The 23,271-nt window shown below is 41.2% G+C and overlaps 1 protein-coding gene across 1 annotated transcript in view; it reads left to right on the top strand.

Moving 5' to 3' along the window:
• Positions 1-3,632: 3,632 nt before the first annotated feature.
• The window catches only part of rras2 (RAS related 2), a 28,107-nt gene continuing 8,468 nt past the window's right edge, over positions 3,633-23,271 (top strand). The window contains exon 1 of the mRNA XM_069173953.1: positions 3,633-4,081. Within this exon, the coding sequence (XP_069030054.1) occupies positions 3,980-4,081 (102 nt within the window). The 5' untranslated portion in view covers positions 3,633-3,979. The remainder of the gene's footprint in view (positions 4,082-23,271) is intronic.

The raw sequence follows: 23,271 nt of genomic DNA, 5'->3' as shown, positions 1-23,271 counted from the left end.
TTAATTCCTCATATTTGTCGAGAGATTTTATGATTTACTGAGTTTGTGGAACAGTGAATATTCAGTGACTTTATTATATAAAAAGAATAATAAACTTTATTTGTATAGCATCTTTCGTACAAGAAATGCAGCTCAAAGTGCTTTACAGCGAGAGAATTACATGCAGTGTTTCACATAAAAACACAAAGGAACATTTTTAAAAAATATAGAAAAGAAATGAGATGCATAAGAACAGATAAAATGAAACAAATAGAGTTAAAATATAAAATAAGCAATACCCATTTTAAATGCGTGAGGTAGTTCAAGGGCACACAAGTGCAAGAGAGCTTCAAGAGTAGCTAGTTAAAGGCTGATGGAAAGAGATGTGTTTTGAGCTTTCTTTTAAAAGTATTAACTGAGCAGCTTCCCTGATATCTAACAGCTAGTTTGTTCCACAGCTTTAGAGCAGAACTGACAAAAGCTGAATTTCTTTCTGCTGTTGCTGGGAACCTCCAATAAACCAGCAGCGGATGATCTCCGTGTTTTTGAAGGCTCATAGTTCACCAGAGAGTTAGAGATGTAACTCGGTCTGAGCCCATTAAGAGCTGTGTATGAGGAGGAGGAGCTTAAAGTCAGTCCTGTGTCTTACAGGTAAACCGTGCAGAGCAGCCAGAACTGGACTGATGTGTTCTCCCTTCTTGGTTCTGGTTAATAATCCAGCTGCAGAGTTTTGGATGAGCTGAAGTCGCTCTGTTGTTTTCTTTGGTCGGCCAGTAAAAAGTGCATCACAGTAGTCTAGTCAGCTAGAAATGAAGGCATCAATCAACTTTTCAGCATCTGTCTGATTTATGAATGGCCGCACCATGTTTATGTTTCTAGGTGTTTTATAAGTTTTGGTCATTTGTTAATGTGAGCCTTGAAACTTAGATCAGAGTCTAAGATTACACCCAGACTAGTTACCTCTGATCTTACCCACCGAGTTAGTTGCTCCACATCATTTTCTCCGATTTCTCTTTTTGTTTTTGGGCCGATGAGGAGGATTTCTGTTTTATCCTCTTTTAATTTTAGGAAATTATTGCTCATCCATTTATTTGTTGCTAAAAGACATCCAGTGATGGAACGCATAGCTGCATTATCATTTGGTTCAGCGGAGATGTACAGTTGTGTATCATCTGCATAACTATGAAAACAAACATTGAGCTCTCTAATGATGTTCCCCAGTGGCCAGTGTAAAGTGAGGAGAGTAAAGGACTGAGGCAGCTGCCCTGTCTCTGAAGAACAGTGCTAGTTCTTCACATTTTGACCTGCAGGGGGGCGAGGCTAGTGTTGAGTAGCTGCTCAATAGTGGAGAACAATATTCTGGAGTTCCCAGCATTCTCTATAATTATCTTAGAAAAGTAATCCTTTCTTACCAGACATATTGCTTTGTTATTGGAAGTCATGGCTTCTTTGTATATATCACAGTGAACTATCTTGCATTAAGGCTAAAGCCAAAGACTTCTGCCTTTGTAGTTTTGCAATACTTTGTTTCCTTAGACATCTGGAATTTTACTGTGATGATAGATTCAATAAATTCTGCAGCAATTCTTTTTAAAAAAAATTTTTTTTAGCTTTGTAAAGTGTTAACCAGTTCGAGACTAAAGCTTTAACAACACCGCAGTACTGTAAACACGCTTTGAAATAACTACATGAATATCAGAAACCATTTGTATCTAGAGTGCAGTTTCACATCCGGTCTCTCTCTCTCTCTCTCTCTCTTGACACTGGGTGGCGCCACAGGGATCAGAGCAGTCCGTGATGGTATTCAGCACAGTTGTATAGGGCTTGTCATAACATGGCATATTATTGTCATACTGACAATAGAAGTCGTCCTTTTACACACTGAAGCAAAGTCTGTGATTTCAGATTAACTCAGTTCAGTCTGCTCTCCAGGGGCCAGTTTTCTTGATTTCTTCAACAGAAAATCAGTCATCACCTTTTCTTTTCACCTTGGTGATGAGGTATGACACCACATAATTAAATCACATGTAATGTTTCAATTTGAAATGTATAAGTGTAGAACACTTCATGAAGTAGGTGAGAATAACAAAGCTATCAGCCTTTGTAAAGGGAGGGCGGGGGGTCATAGCTAAAGAGAAATTCACTGCAATGCAACTATTCTCACAATATTCAAATAAATAAGCAGTAGTGGAAGAAGTATTCAGATTATTTACTTAAGTAATGTAAATACTGCAATGTAAAAATGCTACATTACAAGTAAAAATCCTACTTTGATAAACGTACATACATGTTAGCAGGAAAATGTAATTAAAATAGTAAAAGTGCTGGTTTTGTCCCTCTTACCAATATATTATTCTAGATGACAAAATTAGATTATGAATACTGAAGGATCAGTGTGGAAGCAGCATGTTACCGTTGTAGCTGCTAGTTTGAACTACTTTATTTACGGTTTTATATCCAGTGGCAGCAGATAAATCTGAGTGGTCGTCTGATGATTACTGAGACAGAGAGAGAGAAAAATCTAAGTTGTGATCCACACATTTGTTTTCGGGTTGAGGGGAGATATTGGATCGTTTGAACATTTATTGAAATTAAACCATGTAAAAAGCCAAACAGGCTTTAAATCGCTGCTTTAATCTTTAACAGTGCATTGTATTTTAATAGCTTTTCATGTTATTCATTGTGTCAAAGCTTCATCTGTAAAGTAAATAAAAGTGTTATATAAGCATAGTGTGTAAGACATTTTTAGTGAGTAGAAATTATTATATTTCCTTCTTAGAGTAGAAGTATATAGCATCAAATGGAAATACTAAGTACCTTAAAAATTTTACGTACAGTAACTACAGTACTTGAGTAAATTTACTTAGTTGTTTATCAACAAGGTAAATAAGTAGCTGAGAGTGACCAACAGCGAGTTGTGTATAATTTTAGAACCGTCTTTATTGTATTTGTATTGCTTTATTTGCCCACTTTATTGTACAGATTAATTATTAACATACTGGGCGTCACTAAAGTCAAATCACTAAATCTGACAGTTAATTCATTTCAGTGAGTAAATGTAACTTTCTGAGCATTTATGCAAATATTTCAAATGACTGAAGGAGGCAGATTCACAGTTTTGACCATAATTAATGGGCCTTAGTGGGGACGACTTGATGTAGAAAAAATATTAAAAAAAAAAAATGCAAGAATAGGCTATATATGATAGGCCAGATGTTTTTACAATGTGATTTGTGGTTATTAAAATGAGCAATGGAAAAGTGTGGCTTAACAAATCAGGAAATATTACAATGAATTACTATTTATTTTTTTTATAGAAAGAAAGACTAGCTAGGCTAAAGAAAATACAGTTTATATAGCTGGGAGTTTTTAATGATGATCACTGCAGGACAAGTTTATTATCACTGCGTAATGACAGTGAGCAGGAGACACTGTGGAGTGTGTTTGAGGGCAGGAATGCGACTGCAGGGGAGCACGATGTTAGTCTCAGCACAGGGCTGCAGGGTGGGTTAGGGCTGTGTGTGTGTGTGTGTGTGTGTGTGTGCGCGCGCGTGCGTGTGCGTGCGTGTGTGTGTGTGTGTGTGTGTGTAGAGGGATTGTCGAGGCAGTCAACCGCCTGTAGAAGGGCCCCTAGCGCCAGACATTAGTACTGGCCTGGCTGATGACTCCGACTATCGGCTCTTGAACAGCGCAGTGTTGTCGAGGCTCGAACACCGTCAGCCGTATGGACAGGCGGCTGTAGCTCCGCGAACCTCGTCTCTCTCTCTCTCTCTCTCTCTCTCTCTCGCTCTCTCTCTCTCTCTCTATCCGTGCACAAAACGGACTACACCGACGAGTCATTTCGCCACATAACTAGGCTCTCCCTCCTGCCTGCGCTCCGGTGTCTCCACCGCAGGGCCTGTGTTCAGTTTACGGGAGGAAAATTGGGTGTTCGCTGCTCCTCACTGGTGTTTCAGCAGCGGCGGCGGCGAGCGGCGGCGAGCGCAGCGAAGTGTCCTCGATGGCTGGCTGGAAGGACGGCTCGGTGCAGGAGAAGTATCGGCTGGTCGTGGTCGGAGGCGGTGGTGTCGGGAAGTCGGCCCTGACTATCCAGTTTATCCAGGTCAGTAGCGGTAAAAAAAAAAAAAAAATTAAAAAAAAAAACCTTCCCTCCGATGCTTTGATTTCTTTCCGAAAACACGGCGAAAGAGGAGGAGGGGAGGCCAGACACGGGAACCCCGCAAACGCATACCGGGGTCTGTTTTCTTCAACACTTTGCCGAGGCCTACAACTATTTACCGAGGCTGTTCGGAGATTTTAGGAGGAGATGGGAGGATTGAAACGAGGAAAGACCGCTGTCACTTTAAACCATTTCCGAGAGAACCACTTCCACTTTGCAGCTTCTAGCCGCTAGTCGAGAGAGAAAAGAAAGTGGGTCTGCAGGAGCTCCTGAGTTTGCCTATTATATTAAGTTAGTCTGCAAAGTATAGCAGCGGATTTAGAGTCCATGCTGACTCTCAGATGGAGTCTATTATGGCCTACCAGGGCAGACAGCTTCCGACATGAGGTAGAAGCGTGCAAAAGACAAGTGTGTGTGTAGAAGTGTGGACAAAAGTTGCACAAAAATCACATTAACCTGTGAGATTATCATTGGAGTACTATATCCTCTCAATTCAGTTTAGCTGTTCTGATTGGAGGTGAACTGCACCACAGAAAATCCCTTTGGGTTGAGTGGCTGTAAAATAAGCAGCAGCACAAAATGTCCATTGAAAGATGATTAACTTTTGTGTTGGGATGTAGACTTTCACTAAGCTGCTGCTGCTGCTGCTGCTGCTTATAACCTCATTCCAAGTCCTCCCACTAATCAAGGACAAACCAGCACACCAATGTAAAATGTATGTGTCGCATATAAAAGGCATGTAAACAGTTTAACTCCCAGTCGATCCCCTGTTTCCCCCCCCCCCCCCCCCCCACACACTCCGTACAAAAGAGATGACAAACTTTGCCCTTTGCCTTGTGTATTCCCCCTCTGGTGTCAGTGTTACTGATGATGCTGGCTCTGGCTTCCAGGAGATGAGACTGCAGGCAGCTGCATGTCTCCACACTGTCAGACAATAGTGGGCCAGCACATGTTTCAGAGTGGGGGGGAGGGAGGAGGGTGGGGGGGGAGTGAAGAACTTGTGAGTGTGTGTGAGCTTGGAGGGTGGGTGGTGGTGGTGGTGGTGGTGGTGGTGGTGGGGGGGGGTTGAGTCTAATGAGGGTTCAAAAAGCTCATTAAGTGCATACCAAGTAAAAAGGGATCAGATAGCTGTGGCACAGATTTTTGCCATAGCCCACTGACCTGAAGTGGGGGAGCATTTAAAGCTGAAAACACACACACACACACACACACACACACACACACACACACACACACACACACACACACAGGGAAGACATTTCACTGGATATAATGTGCTATTGGTAACGACACTGTGATAATGCTATTATGTAAAGGTTCTCATTTGTAGTGGAAAATCACATTGTTGTTATAATTGGCAAGAATCAACTCAGACATGTTGGAGTTCGAAGATACTGTACAAGATCATACTCGATATCTGCTCTTCAGATTGCAAAGATTGTTCAATCAGCGCGCTGGAGTCCGTTTAACAGAGATTTAGCATTAAATTGTCCACTAAGGAGTTTGTAGAGTCTTCTGCTAGAATAATTGACAAATGCAGCAAAGATCAATACATTCACAAGCTCATTCTTGAATTAACTACAATGTTTTATTTCTGCTGGGTGAGTGAGTTCACATTGTGCTCCTGCCATAGATTTAATTTAGAAACCAAACACTAGTGAGTATCAGAGGGGATTTTGCTGGAATGTCCACTTTGTATGTATTTTGCATCCAGAAAACCCCAAAGTTCATTTTCTCTCATGTTTTTCACCACCGGCGGCTGGCACATCTGGTGCCATGAACGTGAAAGAAATCAGATGCTGTTAGCGGGAGGAGAACCGACACACTCTTCAGAAGTTTGTAGAAAGTGGCCTGCCAGGGGAAAAGACCTAACAGCTGGTTGTGAAGTCGAGGCTTTCCCCAGAACTTATATGCTGAGTGCTGTGAGGTGTGGGGGGTCTGAGTGAGCCTGGGCGGGTTAATGGTCATGGGCCATGTGGAATTTGGACCCTTGGCAAAAGGAAGTCACTCTACTGCTGCTGCTCGTAGGACCTCCTAGTTTTGTATGGAAAAACATGACCTGCTTCCTGAATCACTGGAAGTGTGTGTGTGTGTGTGTGTGTGTGTGTGTTAGATTTAGTGTTATGTGTGTTTTGCCAAAAACATGAAGTTGAAGTAGTAGATGAAAATGTCATGAAGAATAATTGCAGTGTCATTGTTTTTACACATGCCATAAGTAATGCATTTCCCAGTTTAGACCAGACTTTAAAGGTCTGTCTGTAGCTCTAAAACTTTTCTTTGGTGGGTTTGGCCCCTGATAAATGTTCTCACAACACTTTTCCCATAAACTGTATTTGCTTTTATTTGTTATGAATATGATATATATATATATATATATATATATGTTATCCAATATGAATATTTCCATCAACCTTAATAGTGAGACACTTTATCATCATTTGATACTCTGTCAGTTACCATTTAAAATCGGCTACTCGTAAGGGCCTTTCTGTGGCATCACTAGAACCATTTTATGAAGCACAGTTGAATCTTGTGTCGTTTGAAATGTTTTAATACTGGAGTTGATATGATACCCGAGCTTTGGCACTAATGCCAAAATAAAGTTCTGATTCAGATCAGGAAAGATACGACCAAAGAAGTTAACTTGATTCGGTCATTTCTTAAGAGTCTTGAGGTTGGCTCCCTACGGGTGATCTTGAGACTTCTTAGCAGAATCTAAGGCAAAAAAAAAAAAGTGGACTGCTGAAGCAGGAATTTTAGGGAGTTAGAAGATAAAGATGATGTCGTAGGAATAACAGAGTGGCAGGTCCCCGGAGCTGCTGGCCACCCTAATGCCAAGCAGTTGAAATAGCGTTGGGATGACATAACATTGAGTCATCTGACAAAAGTTGTTGGACACAGTGCGTTGCTTAATGTGACGCCTGTGAGGGAGGAAGCATCCCAAGTAACGGAAAACATGACTCACATCAGCCATGTGAGGACTGCATGTGGGGTGGCGTGTGCGTCCGGAAGGTTCGTTTTTATTCCAGAAATAATGGCATATCAGAAACCTGCTCGATTGACTCGGAGTAACCTAAGAAGCTGCTGCCATGAGTCGACTCTGTAATGAGACGTTGGACCGATCTGATTGCTGGCTGAAAAGCGTGGTGCTGCTTGCTCACATACTTGCTAATATTAGTATAGTGTCAGCCCTCGGCAGTGGAGATTCATGCACGAGAGCAAAACATCCTGACTGATCAAGTCCGGGCAGATCAGTTGAGGATTTTTGTAGACCTCAGCTGGATTCACAGCGACAGCACACAAGTGATCTCCCTCTTTCCCTCCTATATGCCCACTTTACACATATCTCACATATTTACTAACGTGGCTTTGATAGATATGAGGCCATTCGGGAGTGGTGTTGCCAAAAGTAGCAGTTTGGCAGAATAAACATGGATTATAAAGACAACCGCTCGTTGCGTGGCATGTAGAGGAACGGTATGATAGCTGGGTTTGAGTGAAAGGGAAATACGGAGGGTGCTGTTTCGTGCGTTTCTCAGAAACGACCGCCTGCGGTGAGACAAAGTTTTTGCGGCGATGCTTTCATGAATGTGTTTTAGTATGTAAATTCGGTTATATGTATTGCTGCACACTCTCAGCCCATTTTTGGATCCAGGCAGTTTTGTAGCTTTGTTTCTGGCTCAGTGATCTGTCACATGCCATACTGCTGACTGCAAACAATTCCATTTATACTCTGACTGCTGTTTATCCTTTAAGGGAGTTCATGTCTTTTCTTTCTTTGTGTGGGAAGACTGAACCGTATGACAGTAAACTCTCTTTCAGTGTAGGGTGTGGGTGTGTGTGCGTGTGCGTGTGTGCGTGTATGTGTGTGTGTGTGTGCGTGTGCGCGTGTGTGTGTGTGTGTGTTCATGTGTGCGTGTGCACGCGTGTGTGTGCGTGTGCGTCAGTACATTGTTCATTTAGCTCTGCAGGAGGGTCACCTGTTGATTTTTCACACAGAGCACTGCCACAAAGAGAGTAAAATAAGCCCTTCATTGGTTTTCACAACAGGCTTTCTTACCATAAAGTTAAAATTGGGAGACATTTTTCACAGCAAAAAAAAATGTGGCCCCTTTTAAAGTTGTTTCCAGTGACTAACACACACAATTTTTGTTGTGAACAATTTGTCTACATCTACTATTTATTTTTTTGTTTTGTTTTTGAGTCTTTTTGCTGTGAATCTGCCATTACAGTAACAATATGAGCATGCACAAAGTGAAATAAAGATATTTATGTTCTGCACATCCCGATAAACAGCATGCAGGGTGAGTATCATATCTTAAAAGGAACGTACTCTTAGTCATTTAACGATGAGTTGTTGTCATTCTGATTGCATTTTTAAGAGTCGGTTTACTTATAAGGTGCCAGTGCTACACTAACATCAGTACCTGTTTCATGTTGTTGTGAGTCAGTAAGATTTTAAACAATAGTCTGCAGACACAGAGCGTAGCACCACGATGTGTTTTATTTCTGGTGAGATGTTGAAGCCAAGTTCCACCTACATGTAGTCTGTAATTTTTTTTTTTTTGGAGTCCTTATTAAAAGTTAATGTTACAGGTAGCGCGGCCAATCAATTCATAGGAGCAAAATTGAAGAGGGCTGCACATGTTCAGGCTTGTAGAAAGTGTTTAGTGATTGTAAAGTAACTTAATATTCACAGTACACTATTGCTATATATACAGAAACCCTTGTTCTCCTTGTCATACCAAAACACTATCAGATGTGCCCGGGTCATGAAAGGAGTCGGATAACGTGCGTTGACCCATTAAAATGGACTTGCAAGTTTGTCCATTGTTGTTTCTGAAAGGGCTGCAACTGCGATAAGAAAACATTTAAAGAGAAGTCATTTTGTATTCTGCACCGTAGCTCTCTTTCTTTTACTGCTTGTTTCTCTTTGTCACCATGCAAATGTTCAGACTTACTTATATATCTTCACAACTGACTTCGGAGAACATGAATACATGTATTTCTAAATGCAGTTTTGTGTGAACACTCAGATATGAACTCAGCAGGCCTTGTGGCTTTCACAGCGTGCAGAACTTGACACGTGACTATTTTTTTCTGTTATTGAACTGTACGGTCAGGTTTCTGAGGTCTGTGGCAGTTTATGGCACCTGTAGTATCGTCTTTCAATTAAAACAAAATGTTTTGTACATTAAAATAGTGGCAAAAGTTTGAAACCAGATAGATGGACATCAGAGTAGTCACTTCCCCACACTGTTACATGATGAGTGTCATGTGAAGAGCACCTGTGGTGTTTTAAAGCTGGAAACATCATCTGTCCACTTGCTCTTCGTCCTTTAGCCTGTGATGAATATTGCAGCGCTAAGGGCCACTAGTGAGGCTTTTTCTTTTTAGTCTTTTTTAAAGCTATGGTTAAACACAATTATGTTGCTGAGGTAATTTACTTGGATCTGGCCAAATGCCTTGCAGCACACCATAGGAATGTTCATGCAAAAGGGAGTTCAGGATCTGAGGGCACTCCCACCCATCTGGGAAAGCTCAAGAGACCAGCAGGTCGTCCTCTTCGCTCCGACCTAATGAGAAACTAATGACTATCCACAGAGGACGACCGCTCTTAATCTGCAAAAGCTCAACAAAGACATATATTACAGCATGAGGCCCGACCGGATTATTCTATATGTTTGTGTTTAAATCCATTCTGAGTTTCTATGTTGTACCTGTGCTTTATAGTCATAATAATAGTCCTGAAGATCCATTGTCAGTTAAGATTTATAGGGGCAGACGTTACCTGATTACACATGTTGACTAAACGTGGCACACTTACTGTGTACACTTACACCTGAACAATGGACATCGCTCACCTCCCTTTGTAATGCTTCCTCATTCTGCAGGATTCTTCTGTATATTGGTGATCATATTTGTTTGCTCTAAATTAGTTCTCTGTTTTTGTTTTTCTAAACTTTAATGCCATCACTCATTGTTATTGAAGAGTTACGGTACGTCAATGACTGTTTACCTAGTAATTTCATTATTCGGAGAAAGAAGAACTCTTATCTCAGGGGTGAACATGTGATCGCCTTCGTAAGTCAAGAGAAATGCCAGTAATCATCACAATTCATCCACCCAGCTCACCCAGTCACACTCTGACTCATATTGAGCCTTGAATGCCACGGTTATCAAATAAATCTGTGTAAGAGCCATTTAAGAAGTGCCTGAGAGAGAGAAGTACTATCGTTTGTAAGGCTTATGTCAAAACTTCGCCCAAAGTGAGCTGGGATAGCCCCCCCCCCCCCCGTGACCCTGTTCAGGATAAAGCAGGTATAGATAATGGATGGATGGATATCAAAACAATTTTTCGTGTGATTAGATGGAAAAGCTGTTGTGAGCTCTGTGGTGTTAGTCATCAGTTGGTATAGAAACCAGTTTCTGATGAACTTTTCTAAAACATCTCTGCTCGGTGAAGTTGTTCGTTGGAAGTGAAGGTGTGATCTTTTATCTATGATCGGTCTCCTTCTGTCTGTCTATTTGCAGCAGCACCAACAGAGAACTAAACGAATGAATGTCACTTATTAAGAAATGAACAAAGAGTTCAGTTTTAATAAAAAAGTGACTGACAAAAATCATTGATGCACAATTGTCTTTCTTGGGCAGTCTTGATGCCGTGTGAGCTGACTTGTCAATTTTCCAGCGGATGCAGATATGAAACATGTGTATTGTCTTTTATTAGTCATGAGATCATGCATATAGTTTAAGCCTATATATTTCCACTACGACAGTAAAGTGCTAAGCTCAGTCTTAGTTGGTTCAGATTTTACTCTATATACAGTGTACCTGTTCCATTGCGAGCAATAGTCAGGAAATACAATATCATGTTATCTAACTTTAAAGAAAAGTAGCACTGATAAAGTTTTGAACTAATAACAGGAAGGAGGCGATGACAACAGCGAGTGATTACCAATATACCAGCCAGTCGCGGTTACAGAGAACAACACATTAAAAAATATTCTACATGCTGATTAAACATATGCAGTGCACAGTGAAGATGTTAAATGACCACTGTTGACTAAATACAGTCACTTCTGTATACAAATTTATGTATTTGTTCATAATTTGTTTTTATTGTGCAGTGATTAACAGTATTTTGAAAATAGCACAGAACTGAAAGAATATCTGATTTTATTCTGATTTTGTTCATTTGATTGTTGATCTGTTTTTTTTTCTTCTACATTCTAGATTGTATTTAATGAATTACTTGCTCGCATTTAAAGGATATTTCCATATTTGGGAACTTCGGCTTTTTATTTTTACTAATAAATGAAATTAATTTTTTGTATTTTCTTAAATGTATTGTTATATATAGCTATATATATTTTGAACGTGTAGCGTTTTCTCTCCCGATAGATTCAGAAAAACATCCTATATTCACCTGCGATATCTCTCCTTGTTTCCGGTCACTGCCTCACGTAGTCAGACAGACAGCGAGGACAGCGGGTTCCTCTGCGTTGTTTTTGGCTATTGTTCTGTATTCACACATCTGTCTGTTTCAGAATAACTGGTCACAGTATCGGGTCTCGCATCTCAGAGTCGTATAACAACAACTCAGGCTCTGGGAAAATGACATGCTTGCTGCTTATTTTAGCAAACCACTCTCCCCACCTTCTAATGTTTAACATTCCAAATATATGTACATCTCTTTACGATAAGCGTATTTTTATTAAGCATACTACTGATGGTGATGTTGATTATTTATAGTATACAGAGGTGAATGTGGGTTGACCCTTTTTGGACATTGTCTGCGCTGTTACTTAAGGTAATTCTGCCTTTTGTAGTTTGCCACATGAAGAGGACACATATTTCATGCATGTAGTCAATAGAGCACTATGAATGGTTCCTTTTATACGTCTTGTTTTTGTCGCCGATGCCGGGCCCTGAACTGCCTGCTAGGCAGCTGGTGGACATTTGGCACGTCTCATGCAGACAGTGTCTAGAAGCCTGTGGGGCACCTGCTGTCCATCAGGGGGAGGTGAGGCATGGAATGAGACAACCCCCCCAACAGGTGACCGTAAAGCACAACTCACTGTCCAAATGTGCTGATGGCAATGGTCAACAAATGAGCCTCTGAGTCTCTCTCTGCCACTGATAGGACACCAGATCTGAACCAGAAACGCTGTTTAGTAAGCATCAGGTATATGTGTTGATCCACTCAGGAATTTTAGAGTTTGGTTGAGTCAGTGATGCAGCTGTTGCGTGACACTGATCTAACACACACAGCAACTGTATGTGACTCTGTCCACAGCACCAGTTGGTGTCGGCTGACCCGATGTAGAATTTTAAATTGGCACACGGCAGTGCACACTAAGTCAACAGCTGCCTGAAAAGTGTGTTTGGTATGTCTAACCAAAACATTGTCCTCTCCCAGCCAGGCCTGTCTACATAATATAATAATGCATGTGGAGCTCAGGCCCCTGCACAACCAAAACACATTCACTTTGTTCACAAACTGGATGGCTATTTTTGATTTTAATGATGCTAATAATGGTTTTGACTTTTGAATTGTCACAAGGTGCAACTTAAAAAGTGTTGGGCCAACACAAGCCTCCAGAACAGCAATTTGGCAATGAAGTGTCTCTGCTGGAGAAGTTACTGACATTAATTCCTCACAACATATTTATTTGGTGCTTTGGTGAAGGGGGTGTACAAAGGCCCAGCCTCACCACCAAGTGGCACACCAAAATTCACCCTTATGCTTTTAAGTTCTAACAAGCTTGGTGAAGTGACTCCTCATCTACTCCTGTCACTGACTACCAAACCGCTAACATGCAGGAGCGATATCCCTTGGCATTTTGGTCTAGAGATATTCTCCTTCTTATTAAGGCAACACTATTAATCTGTTAAAATCACAATCTGCATCAAAGCAAGTGCGAGTCTCTTCCTCAACAAATACCAGATGAAGAGCTGCTTCCATCCATCCATCCATCCATTCATCATCTATACCCACTTTATCCTGAACAGGGTCACGGGGGGGCTGGAGCGTATCTCGGCTCACATTGGGCGAAGGCAGGGTAACACCCTGGACAGATCACCAGTCCAACACAGGGCCGCAGCCCTGCTTCTTACAAACAATTGTTACTGTGACATACGTGATTCTTGATTCTGCCCTGGTGGTGATGGTGCCAAGACAGGCAGGGAGGAACCATCAGTGGGAGAAGAGAAGATGGTGTCCATTAGGACTTATTTATGAGGAGCTGCCTGCTGAAGTCATAACATTTCTGCTGCCTGTATTATAGCACTGCGGGTTTAAAAGCACACAACATTAATGCTGTTGTGTCTGACATGGTGCCAGTGAGTGGCCCCATTTCCTTTGACAGATCACCCCACGTCAAGAATTATAGTCTGCAGGAGAGTACAGTAGTGCAGAAACACACACTCAGCAGTTGTGCTGGAGGAGAGAAGGGGAGAGGATGAATACATCTCTGTCGGTGATGTGCAGTTAAATCTCTTCAGAAGTGTTTATGAGAGAACTGATCATTTTAAATAGGTCGCAGTAGAAACATGTTTGTGGCGGTGTCAGTTATGGGGCTTTGTGTTTAGCTATGAATGATTGATCTCCTAACTGGTAAACAAACTCCTTGGATTCACTGACCGTTCTTTGTTTTCAGAGCTGATCAGCATCCCATTATCTGGTCAGTCATACGGGTTTCCCGAAAACCATAGACTGTGAGCCACACTCTGTTGAATGACTTTGTGTGGGTTTTTGAAAGTCACACAGTAGTTTCTCTGTCCACACAGCCACTGCAGTAGCTGGTGTCCTCTCAGTCGTCACAGTGCTGCTTTGTGGATGAGAGCATGTGCACTGTTGCTTCTGCACAAAGACAAGCAGAGGAAGGAGAATTGAATAAATCCCAGAATGAACCGAGAACATATGCAAACACAATACTGTCCGAGCTTTTGTTTTAAACGTTAGCGTGGCGATTAACTTTCTGGGTCGACTTTACCGTATCTGGTTTATATTTTAATCATAATTACTACATTACTAACAGTTCTGACAGCACCTCACATCATGCATCCTCGTATATTTACATCTTTTCCACTCAATTTCTCGATTTTGAAACGACATCACGTGGGCCTTGATTTTCCCACCGCCATAATAGAAGGCATTGATGAACATTCACCAGAGCAAAATGCAGTCAGGGGGACTCACCGTGTCTTCTTACAGAGCGACTCTTTTCCAAATAAGTCTTTATTTTCTATTCCCTCCAGCAAAACAACCAAAAGCCTTGGAGAAAACTGCACTGAAAACCCATCAATGTCTGGACTCAGGGGCGGCGCTTTTGCAGGGAAGGGAACATTAGTGATGCTCCAACATCTTTGTTATGCTGTGTTTAATCAGTTTGTGAGATTCTGAACTATTTAAGCAGGTCGGCACTTATAAATTCAACTCAAAGTCCCGAAATGGAGATAAAGAAGCAGCTTGTAGTGTGGCCACTATAGAGCAAATAGGCAGCTTTGAGCCCAGTGACCTGGTGGAAAAGGCCTTTAAATGGCAGCTCTTTGATTCTGCACCTTTGAGCGGGTTCAAAAGTGTTCAGAGTCCAGCACACATTGATATTTAACAGTGTGATTGAAGTCTTAATGCCAGAGAGGTTAGAGGGGAGCAGGGGGTTGACTGCACCATGAGTTGGCCTACTTGGTGGGATATTTATCCTGCGCTTTATTCTCTGCATGAGTGCTATCCCCAACAGGCTCGAGTGCTAGCTGGGCCATTCAGCAGCATATTCCATCTAGTTTTATCAAATTCCATCAATATGTCCAATATACTGTAGTTCTTATAAAGACAAGTACCATTCAGTGGTGCTTGATTAATGGCAACTTAAATTAAGTTAATGATTTATTTCCAAAATAATATATATCGTACAATACATTTATAAAGTTATGAATAGTTATGCTATTACTACTGTCACTTCAGCTTAACCACAAGTATCGTGTAATGTGGTAACATCTAAAAGCAGAGACCAACAGGGCAAGCAGCACAACAAAGACAGGTTGTAAACAAACAACAACCCAAAAATGAAATGGTAAACACAGCAGAAATATTCCTTACAATCTTCCAATTGAATTTAAAAAACTGCATGTATGTATGTAAATCCATTCTTAGTCTAGGGAGGTCAAACCAGGTGCAGCAGTGTTGAACATTTCTTGCTAAAACGATTTGTCAATTCAGTAGTTTATTGACATTTATTTATCCTTTTAGTAATTTTTTGAGCATAAATGTCAAAACTGTTATTAAGGCTTCTTAAATGTGAAGATTTGTGGGTTATTTTTGCCGTGTATCGTCTTAGTCTCTATAATTGGTATGCAGTTGCATATATTACATTATAAGTTGCAACCTTAACACTTCCAATTTACAGGTTCCATTCATTTGTCACTTTAAAATAAGTGTCAGAATTATTTTTTAACAACCTGTTTGATCACCGGATCCTTTTAGTCTGATTGTAACTTATCGTTAGGATGATGCCGCTGCGCGCCCATATCCAAGCCATGTAGTGACCAATCAAAACGATGGCCCAAAGTCCAAACATTGCCCAAAAAAGAAGAACATTTGTTTCAACAGTAATAGAATGCATGTAAGCTCTTTCAATTTTAAAATGTTAAGGAGACTATACAATTAGATGTGATCTGTAGGAATCAGTCCACAAGAGGTCGCATAGCTGTCCATACAAATGGTTATCAAAAGGTAAATGAGGAGCTGGCGTATGCCTCCTGATTATCTGAAAGTCCAGGATTAACAGGATTTTCCCTCATTGATCAGCAAGACCAGATGAAAGATCTTCCATATGTATTGTCAACTACTTTATGTTTTATAGTTTAGGCCATCATTTCTGTTACTACTCTTGTCCTTTGGCTTTAGAGTGGCAGGATCTTAATTTCCAGTGAGGTCATGGTGCTGGATGGATGTCAGCGTTATGCCAAGGGTTTGTCTGGCGGGGCAGTGTTTCACTTGTCTGCTGGCATTTAAGGACTGGCTAGTGATTAAAGAAAAAGGCTATTGATCTGTTGCGCATTAGGAAGAAGAGAGCTTGTAGGAGTGATATGCATGGGTTCATTTAATTTGGCATGGAGCCAAAGGTTGGTGCTATACCCAGACTGCACTCTAACTGTAAACATTCAATGAAAGTGTTAACTATGGCTCCCTTTTCAGCTTTACAGCGGCGGCGTACGACTTTTACAAGTTTTTTGCTATTTTCAAACAAATCTCTGCAGCAGTGTGTCCTGTCTTAAAGCTTTCCCAGCTAGAACACAATGGTCCCCAGTGGCCCTTTAAGGCACTGGACACATTGTGTGCTTTCTTTCTCTTCATGTGTATTAGGTATTGAATAAGTGACCTTTCTAGTTGTATGAGCTCATGGGAAAAGTGGGTGTTTCCACAGGAAGTCAATGCCTTTCCCTCCCCCTGTTTCTCTGGCTCTCCTTCTCCATGTTGTCTACAGTATTTCCCCCCCCCCCCCCACCCTCGCCACCCTCCCCCCCCACCCCCCCAAAACCCTTAATTCTGTCTCATTTCATCGCCTATTTCTCAATTTAAGCACCAAATCAATGCTCCTCACACAAATTCCTGTCTCACTTGTACGAAACCTCATGAAGCACAAGAAGAGAGGTGACAGCGGAGGAGGAGAGGCAGGGTAAAGATGCAAAGGAACTGGTCTCCACTTGCATCTGTTTAACATTAAACCCTGATGGTGGCTATTTGAGTCCGGACAGCTGCTCATAGTCTGGCCCCAGAGGTTCCACAAAGGTTAAACTTGCACGGGCTGAGGGACAGGAAGTGTTACATAGATGCCCCAAGTCAAATTTCATTTTTCTTGGGTCACTGCCCCATTTACTACACTGTTTTGGTGCACAGTGCAATAAAAGTTTGACCTAGACACAGATTATTGTAGACTTCAGTTGATTTAGATGATATTTTAACAACAAATTTGAACTCGTATGAATATCTGCTAACCTTGAGTGAAACTCCTGACATATTGATACCATTTTGAACTATTTGCATGTATGAGTCAGTGTATGATGTGCTATCAGAAATGGAAATGGATCAACACAGCCTGTCACATTCTGCTGCTGTCTAGCCGAGGGTGCGACTTGGCAGGCTCCGGTCTGTCTGGCATGGAGTTTGAGTCCGTAATTGAAATTGCTGCACTAGTCTCTGGCCCACTGAACAAGTCTTACAAATGGCATGTTTCATCTGTCAGCTGGAGCTGGAGGGCAACCCCGCCCACCGCCTCCGCGTGTGCTGGCCACTCCTGTCCGGCTTCTTGGTGCTGATGTCTTCGTCTTTGTAGCAGTTTGTATTCGCTCTGTCAGCAAAACTAAGAGCGAAGGTCAGTTTGGTGAAGCTGAACACTCAGTGGAAGAGAATGATAGCATATCAGAGCTTTTTAGGGACAAACATTTTTTGATTCAATTGTCACATATCCTGCAGTCTGAAAAGTAGTTTCATTGATTCAAATTGTGGTGACAAACACAATTCCACTCATATGAGAGCATTTGTTGCACCTGCAGTTCAATTTGAAACATGCGTGAAAAACACACGAAACGTTTTTCACACCTCCTTTTCCATTCAGAGAAATGTTCTTTTTGTTTGTTCACAGTGTGAGCAAAACAAGTGAGTTTAAGTGACAGCTTTAGGGTCACAAGAAGCCAATCCTGTTTTGCTTGTTGCTTGACAGGAGATAATCTCTTCTATGTATATATCTTGCATGTATCAGCTGTAGGGGAACATATTGTGGTGTGTTGTGTGGGAAATGAGGAGGTTGGGGAATATTATGAATCTGCAGATGCTGACAGAGTTTTTCCTAGAATAACACAATTTAATGGTATTCATACATTTTTCTTTAATTAAAGACTAACCATGGCTGATGATTTTCAAGTCAAGGTCTGTGAATTTTCTTTGGGCATTGGGCCATATGCAGAAGGTAATTAACTCCCAACTGTGTTGATGACTATTTGTTTTAGCTCAGCATTGTCTCTCATTATAGCCGTCTGGGAGGCAGGCACACTATTTACCCTCATCTGTGTTGGTCCAGTGTGTGTTTGCTAATGAAGGTCTTATATTTTTTTGCAGTGTAAATCTCACTTTTATCGTTATTGGTGCTGAATCAGTGGTTTTGCGTTCTGTGTAGATAATGACGGTATATTGGTTAAAAGTTAAAGAGGTCTAAACAAACACGTGTGATAACTGTCAGAGATGGAAAAGGATCTATATTTAGTGTTAGTAAAGCTGTTGGTGTGGAGAGGAAGTGGGTGCATAGTGCAAGCATGATGTTGATTACACGCCTACACACATCACCCATTCTTACTTTCCTTGAGGCTGGCAAACAGCGGTGGTACCACTAAGGATTTCATAGCTTGTTATGAAGTGGAAACCCGACAAGGTACTTTGGTATTTGATTCTAATGTTAAACGGTGGGGTGGCTTTCAGGACAAATACACCTACACACTGATTTGATGCTATTTTCGTGGCATATGTGGCAAAAAGATTGGTTCGGTCTTATTCATCTTTAAATGCATCGCTGATGGGAATGTGTTTTTATTCATGGCATTGCAAAGTCGAGCAGACTAAAGAATTTTGCAAAACATATTTCTGTGTTTCTTGTAGCTCTGAAAGGATTTGTTAACCCACAGAAATCACAGAAGCAGCTGAACAATTTTGATAATCGTTCATGCATTTAAAGGGAACTTTGGTTCTAAGTGATTAATGTGGACAACCATTTTTGGAATTGCTCCAGTATTAAGCGAGTGCGTTGCAGCAGGTCGACACGGGCAGTTGCACCATGCTTGTTTTTAGCATTGACAAGCTCCGATTCTTGATATAATTATCTGACAACTTTATGGAAAGGACCTCTAAGCTGAAACAGGAGTCTCATACTGAAATCTCGCAATAGGGGACCTTAAGTCTTTTATCACACAAAAACATTTCCTTCCAGCCGGTCAAATGTGGGGATTTGTTGCTTTACTCGTTTACGTTTTGTTTTATTTTCTTTAGATGGTGGACAAAATAAGCAGTTTAAGTATTACCGAAATTGGACTTTGTGAAATTGTGAAGGCCATTCTTCAGTATTTCCTCGCATTTTATAAACCAAACAGTTAATAGAGTCAAATAATAACTGAAACAGAAATTGTTCTTTATTCATCAGTTGTCTCGTCCTTTAACTTTCTTCTTTGTGTGGTTTCAGCCCAGGAGACATTCTGTCGCCCGAGCAGCAGAACAGAAACCTCTACTGCCGCTGAGACGGCTTTTTATTGATGGCAAAAAACGGCTTCCAATGTTTTCCTGGTGTGAGCGTGCATACACTGTGTGTGTGTGTGTGTGTGTGTGTGTGTGTGTGTGTGTGTGTGTGTGTGTGTGTGTGTGTGTGTGTGTGTGTGTGTTCTGTGTTTCTGTGTCTGGGATGTATAGCTGGAGTGCTGGAGGGGAACTGAGTGACAGGTCTGGACTCTGGTTGGTGGGCGTGGTGGGGGAACATGTCATCTGTGACATCAGCACCACCCGAAGGCTCGGCCGGGCCAGCTGCCTGCTGCAGAGGTGGAGTTTCCTTCCTGCAGTGCTGACTGGAGCTGAGTGTAGCCTGACCCACCTTGCCACCAACATCTAAACTGTACGGCAGCTTGGACCTGCTGGCTTTTGGGTTTTTCTCTCATTGTTTTCAGTTTAGTTTTGTACAGATTGTTTATGTACCCACTGTACTGATGGTTGTTCAGATAGTAAAGTTCAGACACCATGGTTTGATAGTTGACATTAAATTAACCTTAATTTGACTTTGACTGCTTGTAAGTGAAGGTGAAAATCCAAAGAAGTGAATTATCCTGGTTTTACAGCTCACAGATACACACACCCGTGTGGTGGTCATGTCAGCACTGGCCTATAGATTGTGAAGTTGACCTCGAGGTTGTTTTTGTTTTTTTAGTGTCATTCCTTGCTCCATGCAAAGGAGTTATATAAGTTGTCATACTGCAAGTTGCCACTTATTTAAATACTGTAATTTACGTCTGAAGAACATCTCTGGTGAAAATGCAGCGGTTGCAGTTTGACGAACTCTCTGACTGGAGAACATTTAGTCACATGTTAAGAATAGAGTTTTTGTCTCCTCATGACAGCTGTCCAATGTTTTCATGGAAATGTGTGTAGAAATCTGTATGCCTCCTTGGTATGTGCCTGTGATAAAGTCTTGCAGGTGACATCACAGCCGTACATCTGATATTTGTGATCACGATATATCACCTTGAGGGAATTTCTTTAAATTTGTCTCAAACATTCAATTGGTCCCAAGGGTGAACTGATTAAACGTTGGGAGTCAAAGGTTATTGGGCCTCATTCACCAACCGTTCTTAAGACGAAATTTCTTCTTAAAACACACTTATGCAGTTTTTATGAAGTCAAACATTCACCAATGTTTTCTTATTTAGGAACAAAATCTTTGCACGCTCAAGAGCACACGTACGCACATCTGAGTGCTGATATGTTTGTGCCAAATAATTTGTTAATGCATTTTCTTCAATTCTACAGTTGTATAATATTATAGTAATTAATCTACAATTATATTTTAGTTTTAATGATTATTTTTATTACTTTACGAACCATCATGGTTTTGAATAAAACACCCTGACAACTGCCTTCCAGGTTTGACAGCAATGAATTACTTGTTTGTAAATTACAATTAATTTAACTTTTACAGTGTGATTCTTTATATGTTACAATTAATCTGAAGAAGGAAAGTTATCACTAACAAAACAAAGACGCTTAAGTGTATTTTTGGTTTCTAAAAATGTTGTTATTAAATTTCTTGTAACCAGTGTTGAGGCTGTTCTCTCCTGGATGTCCAGGACCATCTAAAATCAGACATGGGGCTGGTGGACAGGATCTGGCTGCATGTCTGCAGGTGCTGCTGCAGGAGGGCACAGTCTGCGAGCTGCTGCTTATTTTTACAGAATTGTTTTTTCGCCGTTCTTCTGATAAAGCATTCACTGAACAAGCAATCCCATCACATGCTTCTTTTTATTTCCCCTCACTGTCTGTGACTCCGTGTGCACACGGCACTGCAGTGTCACACTCTTTTATGGGCATTGGCAGGGCATTTACTTATGCTAATTAGGGACAACTGGCAGGCGCTTTCTACTTACAGGGATTGTGGGATTTATCAATATAAGAACAGAAGTGTGAACAAATCCGGGGTTTAAGAACACGTGGTGAATCTGACGCAGACTTTTACTTAGGACATTTCTTAAGAACAAATTAAAGACAAATCTTAAGAAGATATTGGTGAATGAGGCCCATTGTGAATTCATATCAGTCACATTCGTTTGAACACAATATCTTGAGAATGCCTTGAGGAAATTTGAGGTCACTGTGACCTTACAGAACACGTCTTAAATCTGTAAATATCTGATCAAAGAATACGTTAAGAAAATATTTAAAAAAAACCTCTTCCATCCTAACTTTCAGGACAGTGTTTGATATTTGACATATAGTGTTTTGTTCAGCAGTCAAAAAGTACTGAGGTTTGATCCCCGGCTCTAGTGGTGAACGTAGTTGTAACCCATGGCTGCAACTGCTCTCCAAAATCCACTTACAATTTTCACTTGATACGTACAGCTGATTCATTTTGTTTGAAGAGCTGTTAAATCTGATGAAGTCATGGACCAATATACAGATTTATAGGTCATATTACTGGACATGACTCAGGCTGGCTTATGTCACGTAGTTATTGGTAGCTCTCCTGAGTCATGTTGCACTCCCTCAGCCAGCTCATTGCTCTACTGCTGCCCAGCTAAAGCTCAGCCAGGCTGAGCTACAGCCCTGAGAGTGCTGGCTCTAGTGCTGCTGGCACTGCAAAACAGCCTCATCTATCACGGGAAACATCTCTGAAACAATCAGCTACACTACCCATGCATGTGGAGGGAGGGGAGGAATAGCCAGAGGAGAGCGCTGCTCAAATCGGCTGCCCGAGGTTGACAGAATAGGAATACGAGGTTGACGGGAGGCCGAGGCTGAAGCTACGGCTGGCGGATTGGTGGTGGTGGTGGTGGTGGTGGTGGTGGTGGGAGGGACAAGAAACACAGGCAGCTTTTTTTCTCTTTCACTTTCTGTCTCTGTCTCGTCGTCTGAAGGCACCCTGGCAGCGTAGTGAAACATGTTCTCGAACTCACAGTATTACTGATGAATTATTGAATGGTGAACAGTGGATGGATGTGACACAGAGCAGCATATGTGCATGCTGCAGAGCGACAGGGGAGTGTGAGGGAGAGATTGCTTGCATCTCCTGCAACAACGGAGAGCTGCAGGTGGGAATAAGAATTTGTATGCAGAAGATGTAAGAGGTTTTAGAAAAATAAACCTTTCGTACCTGAAGTAGAGCTTGACTAATACTGGATTTTAGAGGCCTTGGCTGATATTGATATTTGAGAGCTCAAGAAATCTGATGATGACATATCAGCCAGTAACATAAACATTTAACAATTTTGATCCCATGAATTTTTTTCTCTGACCAAGATATAATATGTACTGAGCAGGATTTATTTGCCCCAAGCATCTTTCAGAGGACAATGCAAGTAATAGAGCTCCAATAACTAGATACTGTTTTCATGGTGTTTGTTTTGGTCAATTTACAACAAAAAGGCCAAACTTTTGCTGGTTCCACCTTTTCAAGTACAACAACTGTTTTCTTTGCCACGTATGAGACTGCACTGACTAATTTTGGATTTTAGAAAAAAGAAACCAGCCCTAAATGGTGGCTTATCTTTGGCATTTCTGTATCACAGTTACTTGTTATTTATCAGCTAACATTGCTAACTACTGATGTGTGTAAGCTGATTTGGTTTACAATTCTGGTCATGAAATCAGTCGGGCTCTTTATTTTTTTCTTAATTTTAGAATTAAGACAGTGATTCAGCTGCTTCTGTTTTTGATTTGTATCAACTGTCTGCTTATTACTCAAAACAGTGACATTCAGTACACCCAATGCCAGCTCTCTCAAATAACCCCACGTAGGCACTATACTGCCTGTGTTGTAAAATAACAGTTTCACGCGCCAACATGACTAACTGTAAAAGTTTAATTTGGCTTATTGTTAGAGTGA

This window comes from Embiotoca jacksoni, unplaced genomic scaffold, assembly GCF_022577435.1.
Source record: "Embiotoca jacksoni isolate LCO1_2020_lvr unplaced genomic scaffold, fEmbJac1.0.p SCAF_6, whole genome shotgun sequence".
Classification (NCBI taxonomy): domain Eukaryota; kingdom Metazoa; phylum Chordata; class Actinopteri; family Embiotocidae; genus Embiotoca; species Embiotoca jacksoni.
Note: the sequence above shows the minus strand (reverse complement) of the source record. Positions and strands in the feature narration are given on the sequence as shown.